The 13,375-nt window shown below is 39.5% G+C and overlaps 1 protein-coding gene across 4 annotated transcripts in view; it reads left to right on the top strand.

The window, feature by feature from the left end:
• The window catches only part of MIB1 (MIB E3 ubiquitin protein ligase 1), a 99,957-nt gene that overhangs the window by 65,827 nt on the left and 20,755 nt on the right, over positions 1–13,375 (top strand). For all 4 annotated transcript variants that reach the window (XR_005224353.2, XR_005224352.2, XM_037892759.2 and 1 more), the window contains exons 15-16: positions 7,073–7,234; positions 12,322–12,503. Coding sequence is in view for 2 of the 4 variants with exons in the window: in XM_037892759.2 (XP_037748687.1) it covers positions 7,073–7,234; positions 12,322–12,503 (344 nt within the window). In the remaining 2 variants the exon portion in view is untranslated. The remainder of the gene's footprint in view (positions 1–7,072; positions 7,235–12,321; positions 12,504–13,375) is intronic.

Genomic DNA, 13,375 nt, shown 5'->3' with positions numbered 1-13,375 from the left:
TCTGCTTTCTGGGGTCTTTTTGTCTCTGCTGCTACTCATGGTTTTTGCCAATTCTTAGAAGTCTGAAGTTGATATTTTGACATTTTAACTACTAACAGTTTTTTTTTAATAGCAGCGATGAAACTGACCATCTTGTTTTTCACACTGCTGTTGTGATCTATCTGTGGACTAGGGAAAGTAGTGCTGCATCAACTCATATTTGACAGTTATCTTCACAAGCATATTGGCTAGCAACTTAATTTCTTTAAGAGTAAAGAATTTGTAAGTATTGTCAGGAGATATAATGGTGAATTCTTCAGTTCTTCAGCAGTTGGTTGTTTTATAATGTACAATGCCTGTGTAAGTTGCTAATGATATGGGATATCTTCGTTATTTTTATCATTTCTTTTCTTAGAGTTTGACTTTATTTGGATTTACTTTGTAAATGTGTGTTAGACTGATATGTATCACATGTATGCTTATGACTTCACTAGAAAACTGTTACGAAGAAAAAAATTTAAACGAAACCTTGCGTTCTGTGTAGAGTGATGGCTTTAGGCTACATGCTCACTAAGGAAACTTTCCACTTGCTAGTTGCAAGTGGGCTGTTCAAGCCTCAGTGCAGGATATAATTGTACTCCTTAATCACAGAGGGGCTGATTCAGCAGTCCATTTCTGTTCAGCAAAACACTTAAGCACCTGTTTAACTTAAAGAAGATACTTAAATCTCACTGCCTTCAATGGGGTTTAAGCATATCCTTAACTTTAAGCAGGTGCTTAAGTGCTTTGTTGAATAAGGATAGACGTATGCACATGTTTAATTGCTCTGTTGATTTTGAGGCTATAGTAACTTTCTTATGGTGTAAAGATACATATCATGTAAAAATAATTCTGAACAATTTTATGGAAACCATTTAGAGATTCACCTTGTTAGCCTTCCTTTATTTCTGATATATTGCTTCTGTAGTGTTGCACTGTTTACATGTAGGATATCTCTCAAGTCTTAAAAAGCATGGTGTGGTTCTTCTGGCATGGTTTTTATCCCAGCTCCCCATCAAAATACAGCTTGAAATCAAGTTCATGCTGAAATAAAACAGAGAGCAATTGAATATAACTAAAATCCTAATTGGAATTGGAGTACAAAGCCTGGAAAATACAGAATGAAATGTGAATATTCTATTTAAATTACAGTAAAATAAAGTCCTCCTTCAAGTGATTGTCCTTACGCATATTCCACTCGAGGCACATGTGCACTTCATGTGTGTGAGGCTACATCTACACTACAAACTAGAGGTGTGATTCCCAGTTCACATACACATTCTCGCATTAGCTCTCATCAAGCTAGCATGTGTACGCGATCTGTGAATCACATCTGTAGTTTGTAGCATAGATATAGCCTGAGACTGGGAGATTTTTCATCAGCATTATCCATCGGCCCATGCCTGTGCCCCCTGCTTCCCTGTCCTCTGAATTGAGATCACAATGGGTGGCACAGACCAATCACCTGTCCAGTTCCTTGGTATTGCCCATGGTACGAGAAGGAACCTCTTCATTGTCTGCAGCTTTACAAGCAATCCTGCTCTGATTTATTTTTCTGTAAATAAACACTTTTAGATAGTTTTTAGTGAGTTAGATAGTATTAGTAGGGGTCTGGGGGATTCCCCTCAATAGCTCCACCATTTGGAATACTTAGCATGCCCTAGATCTCGCCTTCAAGTGCTGCATGGCCTGCTTGGGTCTTCCTGGTTAGTGATTGCACAGTGGCTCCACGTTCCCTGCCATTCCCCATCATCAGGGGTTGGATATCATATCCTCAATGACCTGGCTGTGTATGCTGACCTGGATTCACCAATACACTCAGAACTGGTAATTACTAGGGATGTACCCACATCGTTGGGCTGTCATTCTCCAGTACTGTTGGCCATTTGAGGTGTTACTAGGCATCCGGTACCATTGGCTCCCCCTGTGGAATTCTGAGAACTCGCACTTCTCTGGTGAGCTTGAAACGAAGACATTGGCTACACTGGCCGTATTGTGATGCAAGATTAGCCCTGAAAAAGGTTCCACAGTGTCTTGGGCACCCTCTCACTCTTGCAGGTTCAGTAGTTGCAGTGGACACTCCTTCAGACTTCATGGGTCCAGTCCTTGGGGTTTTCCAAGGAAATTCAAGCTATGGCAGAGCATTTCCCCTTCAGGAGTGACGGCCTGCTCAGTGACAAAACGGATAAGTCACTGCTTATCCTTAAGGATTCTCATGCAACCCTTTGCTCCTTGGGTATACACGTGACAGCACCTCAGAGAAAATACTGCAAATCACCATTTAAACAGTACCCTGGTCCTCTGCCTTTTTACCACCAAAGCCTTACAAGCCTCCCAGAAAGTGCCAGAGTGGGCAGTGCAGCTGAGAGAAGATCCTTCCATTGTTCTCTCCCCAGTCTTCTGCCAAGAAACCCTGTTGATGGGACCCTCAAGAGCTACGAACAAAGTTCCCATATCACCCAGCATCCACTCTCCATTCAGTGACTGTCTGGCCTGTTTCTCACTGGTGACGAGTCCTAGAAATCATTGTCATCAGCTATACAGTAGAATTTCTCTCTATTCCTACCATAAAAACCCCCTTCCTCTCATCCCTCTTCATGAAGTCATCTCAAGAGAGGATGCTCAGACAGGAGGTAAACTCCCTGTTTCAGCTAGGAACTCTAGAGCTCCAGTCCCTCCTCAGCATAGTGGGAAGGTTTTTTTATTCAAGGTATTTCCTCATCCCCAAAAGGATTGGAGACTGGAGACCCCATTCTAGAGACTGAAGTGCGTATGTTCATTTGCTTTTTCAAGATTCAGAATGATCATCTCTATAATCCCCTCTCAGAGCAAAGGTGACTGGCTTGCAGCTCTTGATTGAAGGACTCCTATTTTCAGATAGACGTTCACCCAGCACACAAGAGATTTACAGTGGGCCTAGACCATTACCAGTGCAGAGTTCTTCCCTTCCGTTTTTTGACAGACCCTAGAGTTTTCAAGAAGGTGCTATCCGTGGTGACAGCTTACCTGCATTGCCAGTATTTCCCTACCTTGATGATTGGCTGGTTACAAGATGATCATACTGAGATATATGATGAACAACCCTATAACTTCTCAGCCTCCTTCAATCCTCAGGGCTCCAGGTAAAACAAGAAAAGTCCTTTTAATTGCCACACAAACTATAGACTTTATTGAAGCAACTTTGGATTTGATTACAGCCACAGCATAGTTAGACCAGGACAGATTCCAAGCTGTGAGGGACCTCATCATCCAGCTTCGACTCAGCTCTCAGATGACAGTGATGCTGATGCTGCCTTCCCCTCTTAGGCCATGTGGCCTCCTGTACCTATATGACACCGTTCATTAATTTTCCCACTCATGGAGCATAGAATCCTTTGGATCACCCGTGCCCAGAGAGCCTGGTCTCCTGCCAATGTTGTAGCCTGCTCCGTATTAAGACTATAATGTGGATGAGGTTGGAAGCCATGACATCACTCCAGTGTGTCTGAGGTAGCCTGTGAGGTCTTGTCCCTCCAGCTTTTGTTGGATCCAACATATCAAGCTGGCACGGATATAGACTCTGGCCAAGCCACCTGAGCCAGCTTTGAGTCACTTGGGAAAACACTTGGAGGGTGGTTGGTCCAACACCTGACATCCTTTTGTGTAACATGATGAAATCACCATGTGCCTTCAATACATCATTGCTGTTTCATGTTGAAAGCATTTAGCTGGCACATTTTTGTGTCTGTGGTGGCCTGGATTTCAGAGCTTTATAAAAGGACAGAAGCCACTGCTGCTTGATAGATGCTATCTTAGTCTGAGTTGATATGTGGCATTGACGCCATGGAGGCTTCCAAAGAGTCTGCATAACACCCACAGGCTTGCTGATTTGATATTTCATGTCAGCAAGGCAACCTCCCTTGGTGACAACAGAGCTAAGATACTCAATGAAATCAACTTCTTGTCCATTGATTATTATGGGTAGGGGTAGAAGTCCATCAGCCACTTTTGTCAGTTCAGTCTTCTTCCAAGTAGACCAAGCCTACTTGCGTCTTCTATAAATATATTCAGGGCATTGATGAGATTAGTTTGTGGGGATGTAAATATAGCTGAGTCATCTGTGTATTCCAGGTCTGTTATGCAGAAGTCATGCAATATCAACTCTGATATGCAACTAGTGACGGTTTCCCTCATTTGGTCAATAACTGTGTTGAACAGATCGGTACAGCCATGCACCCTTGATGGATGTTGTTGTTGTATTCAAAGCAGTTGGACATCTCAGTGAACACAGCTCTCACTTTCATGGTACATCTCTATGAGAAGGTTGAGGAGCTAGCCAGGCACACCAGCAGCTTGCAGGCAGAGCCCAAGGGAGCAATGATCAACAGTCAGGCAGCTTTTCAATCAATAAAGGCTATATGCATACCTTCTCTTTCCTGGGCCAAAATTCTTAGGCTTTTTCAACAGTCTGTCTAATGGTAAAAATCTGTTCTGTGAATGATTGGCCGGGCATAAATGCAGCTTGCTGTAGGTGGTGTAGATTCCTTATACCAGACTTAACATGCTCAAGAAGAACCAGCATGAATAGTTTGCTTGGAATGGAAAGCAAAGTGATGCTGTGGCAATTGGCACACTAGGGCATTGCCTTTCCCTTTCAAAAATGGGAGAATAATCCCCTTTTCAGGGCTTCATCTTTGGTGTTTTCAGGCATGCTTATGGACAGTTTACTCTCTGAGACTCTGTTGCCCAGGCTGTCTCTGCTCAATTTCCCAGTGTTCTGACATCCTTCACCTGGTAGGAAGACAGAGAAACTGTATGGATAGCGGTTCCCTTTGTACCCCATTCCAACCACAAAGAAGCTAATTATGGATGCCTCCCTACTGAATTGAAAATGCATCTGGACAAACTGTGGCTCAAGACGCTTAGTCCCAGTAAGAATCTAAGCTTCACATCAGTCTCCTCAAATTGCAAGCACTACAGAAAGCCTGCAAAAGGTTCCTGCCCTTCATCTGTGCCCTATACATTCAGGTCATGTTGGACAGTGTGACTACAGTATATTATATAACATGCAGGAAGAAGCAAGATCCACTCCTCTTTGCATAGAAGTGATCAAGCTCTGGAATAGGTGTAGCTGACTCCAGATCACCATTTTTGGCAGTGAACCTATCAGAAATAATATACACTTCTGTGGACAGCCTCAGTTGGCACTTCCACAGAGACCACAAGTGTAAACTTCATGACTCAGTTGTACAGAGCATTTTCTATCAGTGGGGATTCCCATCATGGGACCTCTTTGTGTCCCGAGAGAACAAGAAATACCCGGCCTACTGGTTGTGAGCAGTTCTGGGGCACAACTCCTGGGGGGACATTTTTCCTAGTGCAGTGTTCAGACCTGCTCAGGTATGATTTCCTCACCCGTTTCTGTCTTACCTTGATTTCTGAGAAAAATCAGCAGGGTAAAGCATCGGTAGGCCAAGTGGCACCCTGTTTTCTGAGGCAGTTTTGTTTCAGCAGCATCCTTTCAGATGGCTTCTTCTCTGTGCATATGAATCCATTTGTGTTGGACCTGCTGACTCAGGACAAAAGAAATATCTCCCATCCCAATCCCAGCATCCCTCAATCTAAAAGCCCAGTATTTGGATGAACAGTAAGCTTAGAGAGGTCATGTTCAGAGGTGGTACAATCCATCATCAATAATAGGAGAAAGTCTCTACAAGAAAGTGTTACGCTGCAAAATGGAATAAAATTTTATTTGGTCCCCGCATCATCTGATATTTCCAAAGGTTTCACAGATTCCTATCATTCTGTACTATCTCCTCTTTAAAATGACTGGGTCTGTCTCACAGCTTGCTGCAAATGCACGTGGCAGTGATTAATGTTTTCCATCCTCTGGTAGAAGGCCTTGCCAGAACCTCTCCTTGGGTACTGAAACTTATGCTGACTTAGGATCTTGATCTCATATTGTCAGCGCTCATGAATCTTCCGTTGGAATCTTTAGCCTCCTGCCCCTTTCTTCATCTGTCTATAAAGATGGCCTTTGTGAATGCAGTCCACTAGAAGAGTAGGTGATCTTGGGGGCCCTTATGGCAGACCCACCCTACACAGTTTTCTGTAAGGAGAAGGCTTTTCCAGGCTGTGCCCTGTATTCATTAGAAAGACTCTCTAAATTCCATTAAATCAGATCATAGCCTACCTGGTTTCTGCCCAAAACTTCATGCAACTGGAGAAGACAGGAAGTCTCATTCTTTGGATGCTCCTCATATAGAGGACAAACCCTTCAGGAAATCTCTGAAGCTTTTTATCTCCTTCATTAAACAGATTAAATGGGAGGCAATCTCCTCACAAAGACATTCTAAGTGGATTTCAGATTGCAGCTTGCTTTTGCTATAAGCTGACAGTGAGAGCCCAGGCTAGATTCTCTTTTGGGTGTTCCCCTTCTGGGTATCTGTAGTGTGGCAATATGGGCCTCTCTTGTACCTTTACTACACGTTGTGCCCTGATACAAGCTTCGTCAGCAGACACATCCTTTGGCACAGTAGTCCTGCAGTCTGTGATACAGCAGGGGTCCTGTGTCCTCCTCTTCAATGAATACTGTTTGAGAGTCACCTCACGTGGAGTATACCCCGGGGCCCATCACATAGAAGAGAAATTCTGCTTACTTATCTTATGGCAACTGGAGTTTGAGATGTGTAATCCCTACGTGTATTCCATTACCCACTCTCCTTTCCCTCTACTTCAGATTCTTTCCTAAAGTGATTTGTGGTAGAGAAGGAACTGGAGAGGCGGTTGGTCCTTGGTCGGTTCAGAGATAGAGGGCACCAGCACAGACCCTCAGACACTACTAATGTAAAGTCTTCCGTACTCAGGTATATGGAGTGCGTTTGCACCTGAAGTGGAATACACATAGGGACAACATGTCTCGATCAATTACTGTAAGGTAAATAATCAGAATTTCTTTATCATTTTCAGGGCTTTTAGGGTAATTAAAAGAACTGATTTTCCATTGCATTTTTTTCCTTAAAACAATATTGGTAGTTTTCCTCGTGTTATCTAAATAAGATTCTTTCTCTTTCAGCTCTTAGTCCGTGCAGGTGCTAAACTGGATATTCAGGATAAAGATGGGGATACTCCCCTACATGAAGCCCTGAGGCATCATACTTTGTCACAGCTTCGCCAGCTCCAAGACATGCAAGATGTGGGCAAGGTAGATACTGCTTGGGAGCCATCAAAGAACACAGTAAATAAAATTTGTTTATTACTTTCTTTCCCGTACACCTCTTTCTGTAGTCTAGTCTGAAGATTCTGTACTGTTGAACTGCTTGTTGTCAGCACAGATTTATTTAGAGACATTCTTCACCAAATTGCGGGGCCATATTAAAATCAAATTGTTACATATGCACTTTTTTATGCTTATTATTATTATTTCATTAACTCATCTGTTTTAAAGAAAAAGATGTGTGTGCCCAAAAATATTATCATAGACTTGTCTTTGGTAGTGAACTTGTATGAGTTCCAGGAATTTGGAAGAAATTATTTTTAATAGAAACAAATAAGCAGTAATATAGTACAGAGATTAAGAATAAAATATGCTTTGATTTAACATCTTGCATGGCTTTGTTTGTAGCTTTCATGTATTATGTTTTATGTTTTAGCTCTAAAACTTAGAGAAATTATGCAGGTTAATTGCATTTAGCTGTAGCTTAATCATGTTACCTAGTAAGTTATATTTGTGTCCTGACAAATTCATTTCAGAAGTCCATTCTGATGAGGCTGGTGTCTCACCAACTATGAAAGACAAGGATCAAAGTTAAATTGTTAATGCCCAAAAAACTAAGGATGGTCATTGATGTTGGGGAGAAGGGGAAAGAGATAAATAAGGCAACTATCTTATTGTGATAAAATTGCAGTTTAAATATTATTACAAGGATGTAAATCCATATACAGTAAATGGAGAAATAGGAGAGATCTTTCTAAAGGCACGTCTTCACTGGCAATGTTAAAGCGCTGCCACGTGTAGTCGCAGCATAGTGCTGGGAGAGCTCTCTCAGCGCTCTAAAAAAGCTATCTCCATGAGGGGAATAGGTACCAGCGCTGGGAGCGCTGTCTACACTGGCACTTTACAGCGCTGAAACTTGCAACGCTCGGGGGGGTGTTTTTTCACACCCCTTAGACTGAACTGGCATACCTTAGTACAAAGAATAATAACTACGCCTACTAGTGATGTTATAATTAAGGCAAAGGAGGTTATTTAAATTAGACTTCTAATTGAGAGACTTACACTTTTTCCTGATTAAAAAAACAACGGATTAAAAAAATGCTTCTGTCTAGAGATGAATTTTTTTTTAAGTTATTTCTTAGACACATCTTTTAAATAGTCAAATGCTCTTGATTGATATATTGCCTCATTTTAGAAAAATGTTATAGACTAGTTCTTTTTGAATGTTAAGTGCTTTGGTGATTTTAAAAACAAATCACATTTTAAAATGATCATTTTGTTACCATTGGTTTGCTATTGTGTGTACATTACATTTCAGAAATTTTTGCTTTTATTGCACTTGATGCATAAAATATTTCTACACATCCACATATCTGTGAAGTTACTGCTTAATACATCACTGAGTGATGTGTAAACATGCCATAGTGTAATTATAGGGTGCCTCAGTCAAAATTCTTGACTCTTGTTTTAAATCATAACATTACAATTCAGTTTTGCTTTGAAAAGCATTCTAGACAGTATAGTAGAACAATGTTTTTCTCAGTGACTCTAGCTCAAACTTGCTCAATTTAAAGTTAAAAATAGTTGGCTTTTTTCACCATAGCCAGTTCTGCTAACTCACCTGGGATCTGAAAGTCGGGTGGAATTCTTTCTTGATCATGCAGCTTCACCTCTACTAATAAAGAATCTGTGGGACCAAACGTACACCAATTGCGACCTCCCTCTCTTGATTGATTAAAGCAGAATTTCCCCCCCTCAATTACTCCTGTTACAGTAGGGTTTTGTTGGTATAAGATTGAATTTTACCTTGCAATTGGAAGTAAAATTTTTGTTGCTACAGAAACCAGGAGTAGAATTCCTATGTCACATTCATGTCTGTGTTGACTCTGCAGGGCTAACAGATGTAAACAGAAGTAAAAACTATTTTCTGTCGCTAAAATATTTGATTCAGAATATACCAAAGGGTCAGATTTGCTGAGTAACAAAGTGCCTATTTTACGTAGTCATTTTTTATTGTAATTGTACATAATATTCCAGAGACAGTTTCATTTAAACAAAAGTTTTATAGGAAAAAAGGCAGCTATTAAAAACTGTAAATTCACTGTACAGCATTAAAAAGTCAACATTTACTAATGTACCAACCTATATAAATAAGATAGGGATGTAACTGTTAACTCTGAAAATCATCTGTGTGATACTTAATAACTTTTTAATAGTAACCACTGTATAAGTAATAAAAGGAAGCAAAATTGGATGCATCAAGCAGGCATACCTGTCAAGATCAAAAAGTTATGAATAGGGCTATTGGGGAAAAAAATACACATTCTTAACTCAGTTGAAGTATACTTGCCTGAGTGTTTTATAGAAGGATTTGAAATATTATTTTTTAATAAATATTTACTGTTCCTCCTAAGTGATTGGCATATGTAAGGAAAAGTTGGAGCAGTATTACACAGAACTCCTCTTAAATAAGTGGGATAAAAGAACAATAAAGGGTCAGTTTCAGTTCCGTGGTCTGAAATGAACTTTGTGACAAGTTACTAAAAATGCTTTGTGTTTGAGAAGTTACATCTGAAGTAAGCATACAGTAAGCGTGACACACATGAATGTTCTTTCTCAGATTCAGCGCTGCATTGAATTGGTTTTTCAGTGACCACCCCTTTTCACTGGCAGCATCTGCATGAAATTGAAGCTTTTTTTCCCCCCTTTCTTTCTTTCTTGGCTACCAGTCTTCTCCTCCTCATCTTAGGATTTCCTGGTTAAGTCATTCTTAAGAGAGGTTGGGTTGCCAAACTGTTGTATTCCGTAGTCTTCCAATTTCTTTGAGTTGTGTACTTCACTTGGAAGTAATATATTGTCAGAACAGAACTTAAGTTTTTTGTTTTTTGTTTTTTTTTTAAATCTTGGTTGAAAGTTAAGCTCATAAATACATATTTAAACACTTAAATAAGTGGTGAGCAACCAGCAGCAGCTCCCATTGAGGTCAGTCATGGATCTGGGCTTTTCCCACTTATATTTACATGTATCCTTTGTCACAAGAAGAACTTTTGCATAACTAAAGGAAATATTTGGGAAGCATGCGGGATGTGGAGGAGACTGGTGCTTACATGCAAGGATTTTGTAATCTTGCTTGAATTGTCCACTTCATATAATGAGAGCAGTACCCATTTGAAAAGTCTAGCTAATGCATGCCTGGAAACTATCTTGAATCATTCTCAAAATATTGTTTGATATTGTTAATCCTGCAGAAATGTATCAAATCAAATCTAAGGAGGCCATCTCAATGCCCATCTGTTATTGCCTAAATAAGGCTAATATACAATAATTAATGTACGTTACAATATCAAATAGTTTAGGTACAGCAGAAGGCTGGTGTTTTGTTATTTCCTCTACTATTAAAAACCAGATTTAACTGTAAATTATTGTTTCAATAACAAGCCTTTTTAGGTTCACAGTCTACCCTCATGAGTGTATATTGCTCCCATTCAAGTCCGTTGGAGTTATGTGCACGCATGTAAAATATATGCAGATTTTATTGTATTGTATTTACTGGAGTTTTAAGGCCATCTCATGAAGAATTTATATTATATCTTTAAGTAGGATAGTAATATGAATACCGAAATTGGATTAAAACCTTTGGAAGAAGATTAATTGTAATCCCAGAATTTGGCCTTTTAAGTAGTAGTGTTTGCAACATTATTACATCCTCCCTCACATTAGGACAATGACCACTAAATGCTAACAGACAACATTAAGTTGCATAAAATAGATCTGCATTTCTTGATTTTTATCTGAGAAATCTGATTTTTAGTAACTTCATTGTTAAAATCATCCAATAGTTGCTTTTTTTTTTTTTGAATGTGGGCCATCAGAGACTTCTGTAGTCCATACTACACAGTGAATCTAAGATTTAAAAGATCTTTGAAATATTTAGAATGAAAAGATGATTTCTTGCTCCACTGTAGCACTGAGGTTAAATTAAAGTTTTAAAGCTGTCAGTCCTTTGAGACTTCAGTGTGACTTCAGCGTCTGTAAAATGGTGATCAAGATATGAAATATTACAACTGACTAAGCTATTGCAGAAGCAAGACTACAGTTACACTGGATGCTGTAAGTCTACTTTGAGGTAAAGGGTCTTGGTTTATTTTCCCCACATGATGCAGTGGCTAGCAAGTTCTCAAAAAAACAAACAAAAACCCTCTTGATGTTCATGGAGCACATTCACCTGTTTCTTTTCCCATTGCTCATAGTGGAAGTTGTTAATGTGAAGAGTTTATTTTACTAAAATTAAGTGTTCCATAGCTGGCTGTTTTATAATATAATATTGTTCTGTTATTGTATTTGTTATAATAGCTACCTTCATGTTTTACTCAGTTCCCAATTTACTGATGTTTTATTCAATTCAAAATAAGTGTCACAGTAGAAAGGGAAATCACTTCCTCTTTCATTTCTTCTGTTTTTCTTCCTTGGTACTTGTGATGTTATCCTTCTAGTTCTCCACCTGTCCATAGTCTTCCCGGACAGACATATTTTCAATGTTAAGTCGTGTGTTGTTCTAGTTCCTACTCTGCAGGTTTTAAATCTATAGAAGATCTTTATTATCGAAAGGCTGAAGTTTGCTTAAGATGGCGTAATGGATCCACGCTCCCATTAGATAAAAGGCCTTACATTCTTTCCCTTAACTGTTTGGTCAAAGCAGGATAATTAGAAAAACTGGTATAAAGAAAACTGACGGGAATTATGTGCTACCATTAAGCTTTGTGACAGAATTAGGGTTAGATTTGGAGAGCACTGGCTCTGTGACCCCAGAATACAGGTGCACAGAGATTACATTGTGTTTTGAATACTTAGATGATGTTGCCTTTAATGAATTAGTCTATGCAGGGAACTTATCTGGTTGAAAATTGGGTAATTGTACAATGATTTTCATCTTAGAACTGCAGATAAGCTAAAAATGCATGCTCAGATCTAATCAAACTACTATTTAGAAAATATATTCTTATATATGTGCACATGTTAAATGGTCTGTTTTCCTTGAGTAGTAAGACTATATTCTCAAGTATTTAAATAGAGAATCTCAAGTCAGTTGCCTGTTTACTTTCTTTCAGTTAATAATGGGACTTGGTACCCAGGGAGCAGAGAAGAAGAGTGCAGCATCTATTGCCTGCTTTCTGGCAGCAAACGGAGCTGACCTCAGTATTCGTAATAAGAAGGGTCAGTCTCCTCTTGACCTCTGCCCTGATCCTAGCCTCTGCAAAGCATTGGCTAAATGTCACAAAGAAAAAGTCAGGTTTGTATATAAATACAATATGAAATTTCTGAGCATCCTGTTTACAGGTCTTCATTTCCTCGGGATAGATCAATTGAAGTAGAATTAAAAAAAACAGTAAGTCTCCTTTCAAGTATTAGTCATAATAGACTAGTGAAAATCAAGATAAAGGTAAGTAGTTATATTCTGCTGCATATGTCTTGAATGTTATTTACAAAATAATTAGTTGAAACTGAGGTCAACGAGTTAAGTACAAAATGAGCATCAGTACAGAGCAAGCTTCCCTGTTCTGCTTGAGGCATGCGCATGTCCCTCCTCATCTTAGAGTAATTCTATATCCATGCCCTTTCAGTGTTCTTTCTCTGTATCAAGTACTGATACTTAAAAATAGTGGGGCATGGAAGTAGGCTATCTTCTAGGAAGTAGACTGACTTCAATATTTTATGTATGCCATCAGCCACCCATTAAATAGTAAGTTTCCAGTTCCTGCTTGTCCAGGTTAGATTCACATTAGTGATTTAGAGGTCAAAGGCTCCTTTCATTAATTCTCAGATCCATATAGCCATCTCTGTTGAGGTGTACATTTTTTATCTCCATATTGTGATTTTTAAATTTCTAAATAAAATGAAAAGGAAATTTCTTATAAATTGTCTGCCCGGGTTTGGCAGGTATTTTCTTCTCAGCCTTCCTGTCTGCGTGGAACATGAGTCATTTGGCTATTTTGTTTGTGCACAAGCACCTTTATTGGTGTAATTAGCCCGCTGGAAGTAAAGTTTTGTTTAACATGTGCTCCCTCTGCTGGGTGTGCAGCAGCATAGAAAAAAAAAAAGTCCTAGTTCAGCTGTTCTCAAACTGTGGGACAGGACCCCAAAGTGGGTTGCAACCTATGTTCC

The sequence above is a fragment of the Chelonia mydas genome, chromosome 2, assembly GCF_015237465.2.
Source record: "Chelonia mydas isolate rCheMyd1 chromosome 2, rCheMyd1.pri.v2, whole genome shotgun sequence".
Classification (NCBI taxonomy): domain Eukaryota; kingdom Metazoa; phylum Chordata; order Testudines; family Cheloniidae; genus Chelonia; species Chelonia mydas.
This window is presented reverse-complemented; position numbering and strand designations above follow the sequence as displayed.